General features: G+C 46.3%; 1 protein-coding gene across 1 annotated transcript in view; it reads left to right on the top strand.

The window, feature by feature from the left end:
• Positions 1-10464, top strand: part of nt5e (5'-nucleotidase, ecto (CD73)) — a 65992-nt gene extending 55528 nt beyond the window's left edge. Inside the window, exons 6-9 of the mRNA XM_079255359.1 lie at positions 7861-7969; positions 8092-8241; positions 9343-9543; positions 9626-10464. Of these exons, the coding sequence (XP_079111485.1) occupies positions 7861-7969; positions 8092-8241; positions 9343-9543; positions 9626-9792 (627 nt within the window). The 3' untranslated portion in view covers positions 9793-10464. The remainder of the gene's footprint in view (positions 1-7860; positions 7970-8091; positions 8242-9342; positions 9544-9625) is intronic.
• Positions 10465-13878: the final 3414 nt, after the last annotated feature.

Raw genomic sequence — 13878 nt, 5'->3', positions numbered from 1 at the left:
CTCTCCCGTTCCACCTCATCATGATGAGAATCTCCCGTTCCACCTCATCATCATGAAAATGTTCTGTTCCACATCATGATGAGAATCTTCCGTTCCACCTCATCACCATGAGAATCTCCTGTTCCACCTCATGATGAGAATCTCCCGTTCCACCTCATCACCATGAGAATCTCCCGTTCCACCTCATCATGATGAGAATCTCCCGTTCCACCTCATCATCATGAAAATGTTCTTTTCCACAACATCATGAGAATCTTCCGTTCCACCTCATCACCATGAGAATCTCCTGTTCCACCTCATGATGAGAATCTCCCGTTCCACCTCATCACCATGAGAATCTCCCATTCCACCTCATCACCATGAGAATCTCCCGTTCCACCTCATCACCATGAGAATCTCCTGTTCCACCTCATCACCATGAGAATCTCCCGTTCCACCTCATCACCATGAGGATCTCCTGTTCCACCTCATGATGAGAATCTCCCGTTCCACCTCATCACCATGAGAATCTCCCATTCCACCTCATCACCATGAGAATGTCCCGTTCCACCTCATGATGAGAATCTCCCGTTCCACCTCATCACCATGAGGATCTCCCGTTCCACCTCATCACCATGAGAATCTCCCATTCCACCTCATCACCATGAGAATCTCCCGTTCCACCTCATGATGAGAATCTCCTGTTCCACCTCATCACCATGAGAATCTCCCGTCCCACCTCATCACCATGAGAATCTACAGTTCCACCTCATCACCATGAGAATCTCCCGTTCCACCTCATCACCATGAGAATCTCCCGTTCCACCTCATCATGATGAGAATCTCCCGTTCCACCTCATCACCATGAGAATGTTCTGTTCCACCTCATGATGAGAATCTCCCGTCTCACCTCATCACCATGAGAATCTCCCGTTCCACCTCATCATGATGAGAATCTTCCGTTCCATCACATCACCATGAGAATCTCCCGTTCCACCTCATGATGAGAATCTCCTGTTCCACCTCATCACCATGAGAATCTCCCGTTCCACCTCATCATGATGAGAATCTCCCGTTCCACCTCATCATCATTAAAATGTTCTGTTCCACATCATGATGAGAATCTTCCGTTCCACCTCATCACCATGAGAATCTCCTGTTCCACCTCATGATGAGAATCTCCCGTTCCACCTCATCACCATGAGAATCTCCCGTTCCACCTCATCATGATGAGAATCTCCCGTTCCACCTCATCATCATGAAAATGTTCTTTTCCACAACATCATGAGAATCTTCCGTTCCACCTCATCACCATGAGAATCTCCTGTTCCACCTCATGATGAGAATCTCCCGTTCCACCTCATCACCATGAGAATCTCCCATTCCACCTCATCACCATGAGAATCTCCCGTTCCACCTCATGATGAGAATCTCCTGTTCCACCTCATCACCATGAGAATCTCCCGTTCCACCTCATCATGATGAGAATCTCCCGTTCCACCTCATCACCATGAGAATCTCCCGTTCCACCTCATGATGAGAATCTTCCGTTCCACCTCACCATGAGAATCTCCTGTTCCACCTCATCATGATGAGAATCTCCAGTTCCACCTCATCACCATGAGAATCTCCCGTTCCACCTCATCACCATGAGAATCTCCCGTTCCACCTCATCACCATGAGAATCTCCCGTTCCACCTCATCATGATGAGAATCTCCCGTTCCACCTCATCACCATGAGAATGTTCTGTTCCACCTCATGATGAGAATCTCCCGTCTCACCTCATCACCATGAGAATCTCCCGTTCCACCTCATCATGATGAGAATCTTCCGTTCCATCACATCACCATGAGAATCTCCCGTTCCACCTCATGATGAGAATCTCCTGTTCCACCTCATCACCATGAGAATCTCCCGTTCCACCACATCATGATGAGAATCTCCCGTTCCACCTCATCACCATGAGAATCTCCCGTTCCACCACATCATGATGAGAATCTCCCTTTCCACCACATCATGATGAGAATCTCCCGTTCCACCTCATCACCATGAGAATCTCCTGTTCCACCTCATCATGATGAGACTCTCCCGTTCCACCTCATCATGATGAGAATCTCCCGTTCCACCTCATCATCATGAAAATGTTCTGTTCCACATCATGATGAGAATCTTCCGTTCCACCTCATCACCATGAGAATCTCCTGTTCCACCTCATGATGAGAATCTCCCGTTCCACCTCATCACCATGAGAATCTCCCGTTCCACCTCATCATGATGAGAATCTCCCGTTCCACCTCATCATCATGAAAATGTTCTTTTCCACAACATCATGAGAATCTTCCGTTCCACCTCATCACCATGAGAATCTCCTGTTCCACCTCATGATGAGAATCTCCCGTTCCACCTCATCACCATGAGAATCTCCCATTCCACCTCATCACCATGAGAATCTCCCGTTCCACCTCATGATGAGAATCTCCTGTTCCACCTCATCACCATGAGAATCTCCCGTTCCACCTCATCACCATGAGGATCTCCTGTTCCACCTCATGATGAGAATCTCCCGTTCCACCTCATCACCATGAGAATCTCCCATTCCACCTCATCACCATGAGAATCTCCCGTTCCACCTCATGATGAGAATCTCCCGTTCCACCTCATCACCATGAGGATCTCCCGTTCCACCTCATCACCATGAGAATCTCCCGTTCCACCTCATGATGAGAATCTCCTGTTCCACCTCATCACCATGAGAATCTCCAGTTCCACCTCATCACCATGAGAATCTCCCATTCCACCTCATCACCATGAGAATTCTCCCGTTCCACCTCATGATGAGAATCTCCCGTTCCACCTCATCACCATGAAAATGTTCTGTTCCACATCATGATGAGAATCTTCCGTTCCACCTCATCACCATGAGAATCTCCTGTTCCACCTCATTACCATGAGAATCTCCCGTTCCACCTCATCACCATGAGGATCTCCTGTTCCACCTCATGATGAGAATCTCCCGTTCCACCTCATCACCATGAGAATCTCCCATTCCACCTCATCACCATGAGAATCTCCCGTTCCACCTCATGATGAGAATCTCCCGTTCCACCTCATCACCATGAGGATCTCCCGTTCCACCTCATCACCATGAGAATCTCCCATTCCACCTCATCACCATGAGAATCTCCCGTTCCACCTCATGATGAGAATCTCCTGTTCCACCTCATCACCATGAGAATCTCCAGTTCCACCTCATCACCATGAGAATCTCCCATTCCACCTCATCACCATGAGAATTCTCCCGTTCCACCTCATGATGAGAATCTCCCGTTCCACCTCATCACCATGAAAATGTTCTGTTCCACATCATGATGAGAATCTCCCGTTCCACCTCATCACCATGAGAATCTCCTGTTCCACCTCATCACCATGAGAATCTCCCGTTCCACCTCAAGATGAGAATCTCCTGTTCCACCTCATCACCATGAGAATCTCCCATTCCACCTCATCATGATGAGAATCTCCTGTTCCACCTCATCACCATGAGAATCTCCCGTTCCACCTCATCACCATGAGAATCTCCCATTCCACCTCATCACCATGAGAATTCTCCCGTTCCACCTCATCATGATGAGAATCTCCCGTTCCACCTCATCACCATGAAAATGTTCTGTTCCACCTCACCATGAGAATCTCCCGTTCCACATCATGATGAGAATCTTCCGTTCCACCTCACCATGAGAATCTCCCGTTCCACCTCATCATGATGAGAATCTCCAGTTCCACCTCATCACCATGAGATTCTCCAGTTCCACCTCATCACCATGAGAATCTCCCGTTCCACCACATCATGATGAGAATCTCCCGTTCCACCTCATCACCATGACAATCTCCCGTTCCACCTCATCATGAGAATCTCCAGTTCCACCTCATCACCATGAGAATCTCCTGTTCCACCTCATCATGATGAGAATCTCCAGCTCCACCTCATCACCATGAGAATCTCCCGTTCCACCTCATCACCATGAGAATCTCCCATTCCACCTCATCACCATGAGAATTCTCCCGTTCCACCTCATCATGATGAGAATCTCCCGTTCCACCTCATCACCATGAAAATGTTCTGTTCCACCTCACCATGAGAATCTCCCGTTCCACATCATGATGAGAATCTTCCGTTCCACCTCACCATGAGAATCTCCCGTTCCACCTCATCATGATGAGAATCTCCAGTTCCACCTCATCACCATGAGATTCTCCAGTTCCACCTCATCACCATGAGAATCTCCCGTTCCACCACATCATGATGAGAATCTCCCGTTCCACCTCATCACCATGAGAATCTCCAGTTCCACCTCATCACCATGAGAATCTCCCATTCCACCTCATCACCATGAGAATTCTCCCGTTCCACCTCATGATGAGAATCTCCCGTTCCACCTCATCACCATGAAAATGTTCTGTTCCACATCATGATGAGAATCTTCCGTTCCACCTCATCACCATGAGAATCTCCTGTTCCACCTCATTACCATGAGAATCTCCCGTTCCACCTCATCACCATGAGGATCTCCTGTTCCACCTCATGATGAGAATCTCCCGTTCCACCTCATCACCATGAGAATCTCCCATTCCACCTCATCACCATGAGAATCTCCCGTTCCACCTCATGATGAGAATCTCCCGTTCCACCTCATCACCATGAGGATCTCCCGTTCCACCTCATCACCATGAGAATCTCCCATTCCACCTCATCACCATGAGAATCTCCCGTTCCACCTCATGATGAGAATCTCCTGTTCCACCTCATCACCATGAGAATCTCCAGTTCCACCTCATCACCATGAGAATCTCCCATTCCACCTCATCACCATGAGAATTCTCCCGTTCCACCTCATGATGAGAATCTCCCGTTCCACCTCATCACCATGAAAATGTTCTGTTCCACATCATGATGAGAATCTCCCGTTCCACCTCATCACCATGAGAATCTCCTGTTCCACCTCATCACCATGAGAATCTCCCGTTCCACCTCAAGATGAGAATCTCCTGTTCCACCTCATCACCATGAGAATCTCCCATTCCACCTCATCATGATGAGAATCTCCTGTTCCACCTCATCACCATGAGAATCTCCCGTTCCACCTCATCACCATGAGAATCTCCCATTCCACCTCATCACCATGAGAATTCTCCCGTTCCACCTCATCATGATGAGAATCTCCCGTTCCACCTCATCACCATGAAAATGTTCTGTTCCACCTCACCATGAGAATCTCCCGTTCCACATCATGATGAGAATCTTCCGTTCCACCTCACCATGAGAATCTCCCGTTCCACCTCATCATGATGAGAATCTCCAGTTCCACCTCATCACCATGAGATTCTCCAGTTCCACCTCATCACCATGAGAATCTCCCGTTCCACCACATCATGATGAGAATCTCCCGTTCCACCTCATCACCATGACAATCTCCCGTTCCACCTCATCATGAGAATCTCCAGTTCCACCTCATCACCATGAGAATCTCCTGTTCCACCTCATCATGATGAGAATCTCCAGCTCCACCTCATCACCATGAGAATCTCCCGTTCCACCTCATCACCATGAGAATCTCCCATTCCACCTCATCACCATGAGAATTCTCCCGTTCCACCTCATCATGATGAGAATCTCCCGTTCCACCTCATCACCATGAAAATGTTCTGTTCCACCTCACCATGAGAATCTCCCGTTCCACATCATGATGAGAATCTTCCGTTCCACCTCACCATGAGAATCTCCCGTTCCACCTCATCATGATGAGAATCTCCAGTTCCACCTCATCACCATGAGATTCTCCAGTTCCACCTCATCACCATGAGAATCTCCCGTTCCACCACATCATGATGAGAATCTCCCGTTCCACCTCATCACCATGAGAATCTCCCGTTTCACCTCATCACCATGACAATCTCCCGTTCCACCTCATCATGAGAATCTCCAGTTCCACCTCATCACCATGAGAATCTCCTGTTCCACCTCATCATGATGAGAATCTCCAGCTCCACCTCATCACCATGACAATCTCCCGTTCCACCTCATCACCATGACAATCTTCTGTTCCACCACATTATGATGAGAATCTCCCGTTCCACCTCATCACCATGAGAATCTCCCGTTCCACCTCATCACCATGAGAATCTCCCGTTCCACCTCATCACCATGACAATCTTCTGTTCCACCACATTATGATGAGAATCTCCCGTTCCACCTCATCATGATGAGAATCTCCAGCTCCACCTCATCACCATGAGAATCTCCCGTTCCACCTCATCACCATGAGAATCTCCCGTTCCACCTCATCACCATGAGAATCTCCCGTTCCACCTCATTACCATGACAATCTTCTGTTCCACCACATTATGATGAGAATCTTCTGTTCCACCTCATCATGATGAGAATCTCCAGCTCCACCTCATCACCATGAGAATCTCCCGTTTCACCTCATCACCATGACAATCTTCTGTTCCACCACATTATGATAAGAATCTCCCGTTCCACCTCATCACCATGAGAATCTCCCGTTCCACCTCATCACCATGAGAATCTCCTGTTCCACCTCATCATGATGAGAATCTCCCGTTCCACCTCATCATCATGAGAATCTCCCGTCCCACCTCATCACCATGAGAATCTCCCATTCCACCTCATCATGAGAATCTCCCGTTCCACCTCATCACCATGACAATCTTCTGTTCCACCTCATCACCATGACAATCTTCTGTTCCACCTCATCATGATGAGAATCTCCAGCTCCACCTCATCACCATGAGAATCTCCCGTTTCACCTCATCACCATGAGAATCTCCCGTTCCACCTCATCACCATGAGAATCTCCTGTTCCACCTCATCATGATGAGAATCTCCCATTCCACCTCATCACCATGAGAATCTCCTGTTCCACCTCATCATGATGAGAATCTCCCGTTCCACCTCATCACCATGAGAATCTCCCGTTCCACCTCATCACCATGAGAATCTACCGTTCCACCTCATCACCATGAGAATCTCCCGTTCCACCTCATCACCATGAGAATCTCCAGTTCCACCTCATCACCATGAGAATCTACCGTTCCACCTCATCACCATGAGAATCTCCCGTTCCACCTCATCACCATGAGAATCTACCGTTCCACCTCATCACCATGAGAATCTCCCGTCCCACCTCATCACCATGAGAATCTACAGTTCCACTTCATCACCATGAGAATCTCCCGTTCCACCTCATCACCATGAGAATCTACCGTTCCACCTCATCACCATGAGAATCTCCCGTTCCACCTCATCACCATGAGAATCTCCAGTTCCACCTCATCACCATGAGAATCTACCGTTCCACCTCATGATGAGAATCTCCCGTTCCACCTCATCACCATGAGAATCTACCGTTCCACCTCATCACCATGAGAATCTCCCGTCCCACCTCATCACCATGAGAATCTACAGTTCCACCTCATCACCATGAGAATCTCCCGTTCCACCTCATCACCATGAGAATCTTCCGTTCCACGTTATCATGATGAGAAACTCATTTGTATCTAGAAAATCTTAAAACGAGCTCTTATCCCGGCTCAGTACAGGGCCTGAGGGCAACTTTCAGCTTACAGAGATTATTCTGGTTACCCATAGCAGCAGTCATCAAGGTGTTCATGTGTTTAGAAACTATCAGTGGAAACGTTCTTCTTGGTGAGGTGACACAATGAAAGCATCTTCAGTGACTGAAAACTAATCATTTTCTGCCAGCAGGATTGACAGGTGGCTCTTTTAGGTTTTCAGCTTTGAGATGGAGGTAATCGCATGATCTCAATGAAGGAATCTGTTTCCTGTCTTTGCTCTTCAGGTTGACAACAACATCAGGTTCTCTGATAACGAGCGGTGGAACCACGTTGGCGCCTGCATCATGAACGGAGGTGGAATCCGAACATCCATCGACGAACGAACCCGAAATGGTGAAGTTGGATTCAAACAGAGTTGCATCAAGTTCTGGAGACGCTGGCAGCCTTCTCGCTGTCCGAAAAACTTTTAAAACAAGTCTTGTGTGTTCTAACTGATGTTATTGTGTTGTCTTCAGGTTCGATTACAATGGAGGATCTAATCGCCGTTTTACCCTTCGGAGGGACTTTCGACCTGGTGCAGGTGAAAGGCTCTACGCTGAAGAAAGCCTTCGAGCACTCGGTTAAACGATACGGCCTGAGAAGTGGAGAATTCCTGCAAGTGTCGGGTATCTGCATTTTCACATCTATAAATAATTCATACGGAAGATATCAGGACACAACGTGGTTCTAACCGAAGGAACTGGAGAGGGTTTTGACGGATTTACCTGAATTTCTCTGATTTTGTCTCGGACTCTGATAACTAGTTGGAATGTAGGGTTTGTTAAACATCCGCAAAGAAAGTCTGCAGTATCAGCTTCAACCTGTGAACTCCTTTACTTCTTTTCTTCTTCTTACACAACATGGAGAACACTCAGTCAGAGTCAGTTGGTCTACAGGGTCACCTGGTGTTGTGGCACAACCACCCGCAGCTATGAATAAAATGTTGCATTTATTTCCTTCTCAGATGGAACCAAACGTGAATAAGTGCTTCTCAATCCTGCCTGTATGTTTGAGATGCTTCCGGGCTAATGCACCTGGATCAAATAAACAGTTTCGTAACAGGCTTGCAAAGAACACAGTGAGGTCAGTTAATTTGAATCATGTGTGTTGGATTTAGGAAACATCTAAAACATGCGGGTTCGTGGGTCCTGAGGACCAGGATTAAGATATGCTGACCATAAAAACCAGATATCAGTCCTTGAGAGGCTACCGAATGGCTTTGAACGCTCCCACTGCTGTATATTAGCAGGGAAATGCTGACATTAGCATTGACATTGGTGAAGCTATCGACTAGTATGTATAATTTAACATGATGACGCTGGGGTTAGCATTTGCATAAAGAAGCTAACTGGCATATTGTGACCTACTGGTTCAGATATGCCCACTGCTATGTAGTAGCAAAGATGTTCTAATGTTAGCATGAGAGAAGTTAGATGTCTTAACAATGACATTCTGAGATAAGAGAAGCTAACTGTCATTGCTGATCAACCATTAAACTCAACATGATGGACAACTTAATTTCTACCTTTTTTATCCTTCTTGCTAAAGTATATTGATTTTGACGCAACCCTACATTTCATCCAAGACATCAACCAAAAGCTAGCTAGTTTTGAGATGGATTTAGCCTATTGCTAATAGTTTCTGACAGATGCTCAGGGGTCTATTTTATGCCCTTTTCACTGGACCAAACACAAACATGGACTGATTAGTTCTGTGTTGTCCAACAGGATTTCATGTAGAGTTTGACGTCACCAAACCGCCAGGACATCGTGTGAAAAGTCTCAGCACCCTCTGCACAAAATGCCGCATTCCTCAGTATGAACCAGTCCAGGACGAGACAACCTACAACGTGGTGCTGCCGTCCTACTTGGTGACCGGGGGAGACGGATTCTCCATGTTTAAAAATGAGACTCTTAAACATAACAGTGGTGAGCTTTCCCAATGAGAAGAGTTTGTGAAGGTATCATTTGATTCTTTTCCCTCTTACACCAACTTCTGTTTTCCTTTTAGGGGATTTGGACATTTCGGTTGTGTCAAACTACATCTCGCAGAGACAGAGCGTTTATCCTTCTGTTGAAGGACGTATCAAGATCTACAACTCAGCCAGTCGACTGAAAGGGACAACAGCTGTACTGGTTTTACTGGGGCTGCTCTGGAGTCTTTTTTGGAGCATGTAACACGAATCAATACAGAAGGATTTTTAACTTTCATTTTGATGCTTTTATAAACTGGACATGAACTTTATGAGTTAATAGATATCACAGATGTAAGCTTTGATTTTAAAGATGCTTCTAAATAGTGAGTGTGTCAGTGTCTTTGTGGAGACGACGTGGACCAAGTTTAAAGTATTAAACTGTAAACTTGAACTGTCAAAGCACAGTTGTGATTTCACTAATCACCACTAGATGGCAGCTTCAGACGCATAAATGCAAAACAAACACGGAAAGTTTGAATGTTTATGGTTTATGTTTAACATCTCATTTCTTCTGTTAAATGCTGAGAGAAGGAATCACAGCAGATGGACAGTATTTACTCCCATGTCTTTTAAGTAAAAGTAGATGAAAGTTTAGCATTTATTTGGAATTCATCATTTCCAACCATAACTCTGAACTCCCTTCAGCTAGCAACAAATTAAATCAATCTGAATTTTTTTTTAAAAATAAAGGATTGTACAAAATTTATGTTTCATCTGCCAATATTGCATAGATCCTTAAAATAACCGTAATTTTCACTAAAAGTAAAACACTTTGGAATCATGAAAATTTTTATATAAAAAAACAACAAAACAACTTTTATGTTATTGAAAAATTATTTATGATTAACCACAATATTAATAATGAATACTATATAAACACACTTTGTTTTAACATTAAACCTGTTTTACAGCATTGTTTGTCTTTTTGCTCCGCAATGGCTTTCAGAGTTCCTCGTATGTATCCGGATTAACTTGATGCTTTTCAGTTTAAACTTCTGATCCCAGAACTTTACTTTCCTAAATAAGGGAAAACTCATATTTCATATTGTCTTGGTAACTTTTAGAGATCTGTAAAAAACTCCATTACAGTAGTGAAGACGACAGAAACAGAGTTTTTCTAATTCATCAGGTGGTAAAAGTCTGGTTTGATTTATTATGGCAATGAAAATTGAGCTCAGAGTCGGGAATGATGGCAAAATTTCTGTTTTTGTCTGTTGGTTTGAGCATTACTGATTGAAACTGGACACTAAATTTGCTCAAAATCAGTTCCAGTCATTTCAGATTATTATGGACAGTGATATAAAGCCGAGTGTCGTCAGCATAAACCGGCGTGAAAAGCGCCAGAGGGAGCATGTAGACGCTGAGACATAGGGGGCCTAACATGGAGCCTTGGGGGACTCCACATGTCATCTTTAGTAAATTTATAGTTACAAACTGACACAAAACAGTTCCTGTTTTTCCAGAATAATCCAGGGTCTGGACTGGATTCTGGTCCTGGAATGGATTAGATTTCCACCCAGTTCTACCATCGATTTAAAGGGATGTTCTGGTCGACTTTGTAAAGAACAGCACTGAGAACAGAGCTGAACCAAACTGAACTTCTGCCTCTGTCCTTGTACGATGGGTGTTTTAAGAGGTTTCAGGGCTTTAAACCCCTGAGATTAAGCCAGACTGGGAAATCATGCTGCTGGCTGAGTCGGATGTCCAGATTCAGGTGGAAGTTTCTCTTTTTTCCTTCTTTTATGATCAGACCATTGTGTTGCAAGAGTCTTGTGTCCAGATTTATAAGTTTACAGCTTGGTGCTCTGGACTGGAACCTCATCCGTTCTGGATCATTTCTGCTGCTTAATGAAATGTCCAGTGAACTGTATTTAAGTCTGATCCTGTAAATGTAACATCAGCTTTTGGCTCTTGATGGTTTCTGCTCACAATGAGCCGAAACGCTCCGAGTGTTGGGAACAAGGCGTCCTCTGTGAGAGTGGTCTCCCAGCGGACACTCTCTGCCTGTTAATGATGGAGAACCCTCCACGGTTTCACCCAGCTGGCAGCTGCCCTCACTGAGACCGGTTGCCAAACGTACAGAAAACAAGCGCACGGAGGACGCGTTGGCAAAATGTTCTCCATCTGTTTCCATTCAGTGAGCTGGCAGCCTCCACATGGACAAAACCCGCTCGGATTAAACGTGCAGAAACAGGACTGCTACTCCCTTTTTTAAACATAATTTCTGTTACTGTCATGTTTGGACAAGTTCTGGATGCTGTAAAGAATCCAAAATATTTAATTTCTCTCCAGAGTTTGATTATCCCATCGCTTACTTTACTTTCCAATCTCAATCAATATGTTGAAACCTCTGCTTTTTATGGAGTTACGTAAGTTTTTAACCACAGGAGATATTTTCTCACCGCCTGTGGAAGTAAAACTAAAGGACTTCTTCTCACCGCTGATCCAACTTTATTATATTCTAATAAACACTTGTAAGCTGCACTCAGCTCAGTAAACATCATCCAGATCTTTCCCAGACCCCCCAGGTGTGTCCCGAGGTCCCCCCTCCCTACACCTCGCTTCCTTTCCCCTTCCTCCTCCTACACCTCGCTTCCTTTCCCCTTCCTCCTCCTGCACCTCGCTTCCTTTCCCCTTCCTCCTCCTGCACCTCGCTTCCTTTCCCCTTCCTCCTCCTACACCTCGCTTCCTTTCCCCTTCCTCCTACACCTCGCTTCCTTTCCCCTTCCTCCTCCTGCACCTCGCTTCCTTTCCCCTTCCTCCTCCTTACACCTCGCTTCCTTTCCCCTTCCTCCTCCTGCACCTCGCTTCCTTTCCCCTTCCTCCTACACCTCGCTTCCTTTCCCCTTCCTCCTCCTGCACCTCGCTTCCTTTCCCCTTCCTCCTCCTGCACCTCGCTTCCTTTCCCCTTCCTCCTCCTACACCTCGCTTCCTTTCCCCTTCCTCCTCCTGCACCTCGCTTCCTTTCCCCTTCCTCCTCCTACACCTCGCTTCCTTTCCCCTTCCTCCTCCTTACACCTCGCTTCCTTTCCCCTTCCTCCTACACCTCGCTTCCTTTCCCCTTCCTCCTCCTACACCTCGCTTCCTTTCCCCTTCCTCCTCCTACACCTCGCTTCCTTTCCCCTTCCTCCTCCTGCACCTCGCTTCCTTTCCCCTTCCTCCTCCTACACCTCGCTTCCTTTCCCCTTCCTCCTCCTGCACCTCGCTTCCTTTCCCCTTCCTCCTCCTGCACCTCGCTTCCTTTCCCCTTCCTCCTCCTACACCTCGCTTCCTTTCCCCTTCCTCCTCCTACACCTCGCTTCCTTTCCCCTTCCTCCTCCTACACCTCGCTTCCTTTCCCCTTCCTCCTACACCTCGCTTCCTTTCCCCTTCCTCCTCCTACACCTCGCTTCCTTTCCCCTTCCTCCTCCTACACCTCGCTTCCTTTCCCCTTCCTCCTCCTGCACCTCGCTTCCTTTCCCCTTCCTCCTCCTACACCTCGCTTCCTTTCCCCTTCCTCCTCCTGCACCTCGCTTCCTTTCCCCTTCCTCCTCCTACACCTCGCTTCCTTTCCCCTTCCTCCTCCTACACCTCGCTTCCTTTCCCCTTCCTCCTCCTGCACCTCGCTTCCTTTCCCCTTCCTCCTCCTGCACCTCGCTTCCTTTCCCCTTCCTCCTCCTGCACCTCGCTTCCTTTCCCCTTCCTCCTCCTACACCTCGCTTCCTTTCCCCTTCCTCCTCCCTACACCTCGCTTCCTTTCCCCTGAAACAGGGATTAAACAAAGTCTGATCTGTGGTTGTAGATTCATTTATAAATTAAATCTGTCGCTGAAATTGATCTGAATAGAAATTTCAGCATAAGTTGTTTTTCTTTTTAAGAAGTAAATACATCTGTTTCATGATATTCTATAACTAACTTGTTTTAAAAAAGGGCCAAATATTAAATAATGAAACAAGAATTCATCTACATAAAATCAAAGTTCACGACCAACAGGCCCCGCCCACAAGCACCTTGACCTGCTAACGTGCGCCGAGTCCAGTTTCCCAGTTGAGATCCGTTCCCTCCAGGACCGACCAGTTCCGTCCCAGTAGGATGGAAATGTCAGGATTTAGTCACTAAAAGGCAACGTGGAGTCCATCCTGACGTGTTGCCTCTCCACCTGTCTCACCCTGAGAGGAAAATTTCAGGACGTTTATAAAACGAGCTCAAAGTCAGGAAATTATTGGTAAAATAATTTGTAAAACTGCATTATTTTATTTTAAAATGTCGTCATTCATCGAGTTAACTGTCATATAAACTGTTCTGTACG

The sequence above is a fragment of the Telmatherina bonti genome, assembly GCF_933228915.1.
Source record: "Telmatherina bonti genome assembly, chromosome: 16".
Lineage (NCBI taxonomy): Eukaryota > Metazoa > Chordata > Actinopteri > Atheriniformes > Telmatherinidae > Telmatherina > Telmatherina bonti.
Note: the sequence above shows the minus strand (reverse complement) of the source record. Positions and strands in the feature narration are given on the sequence as shown.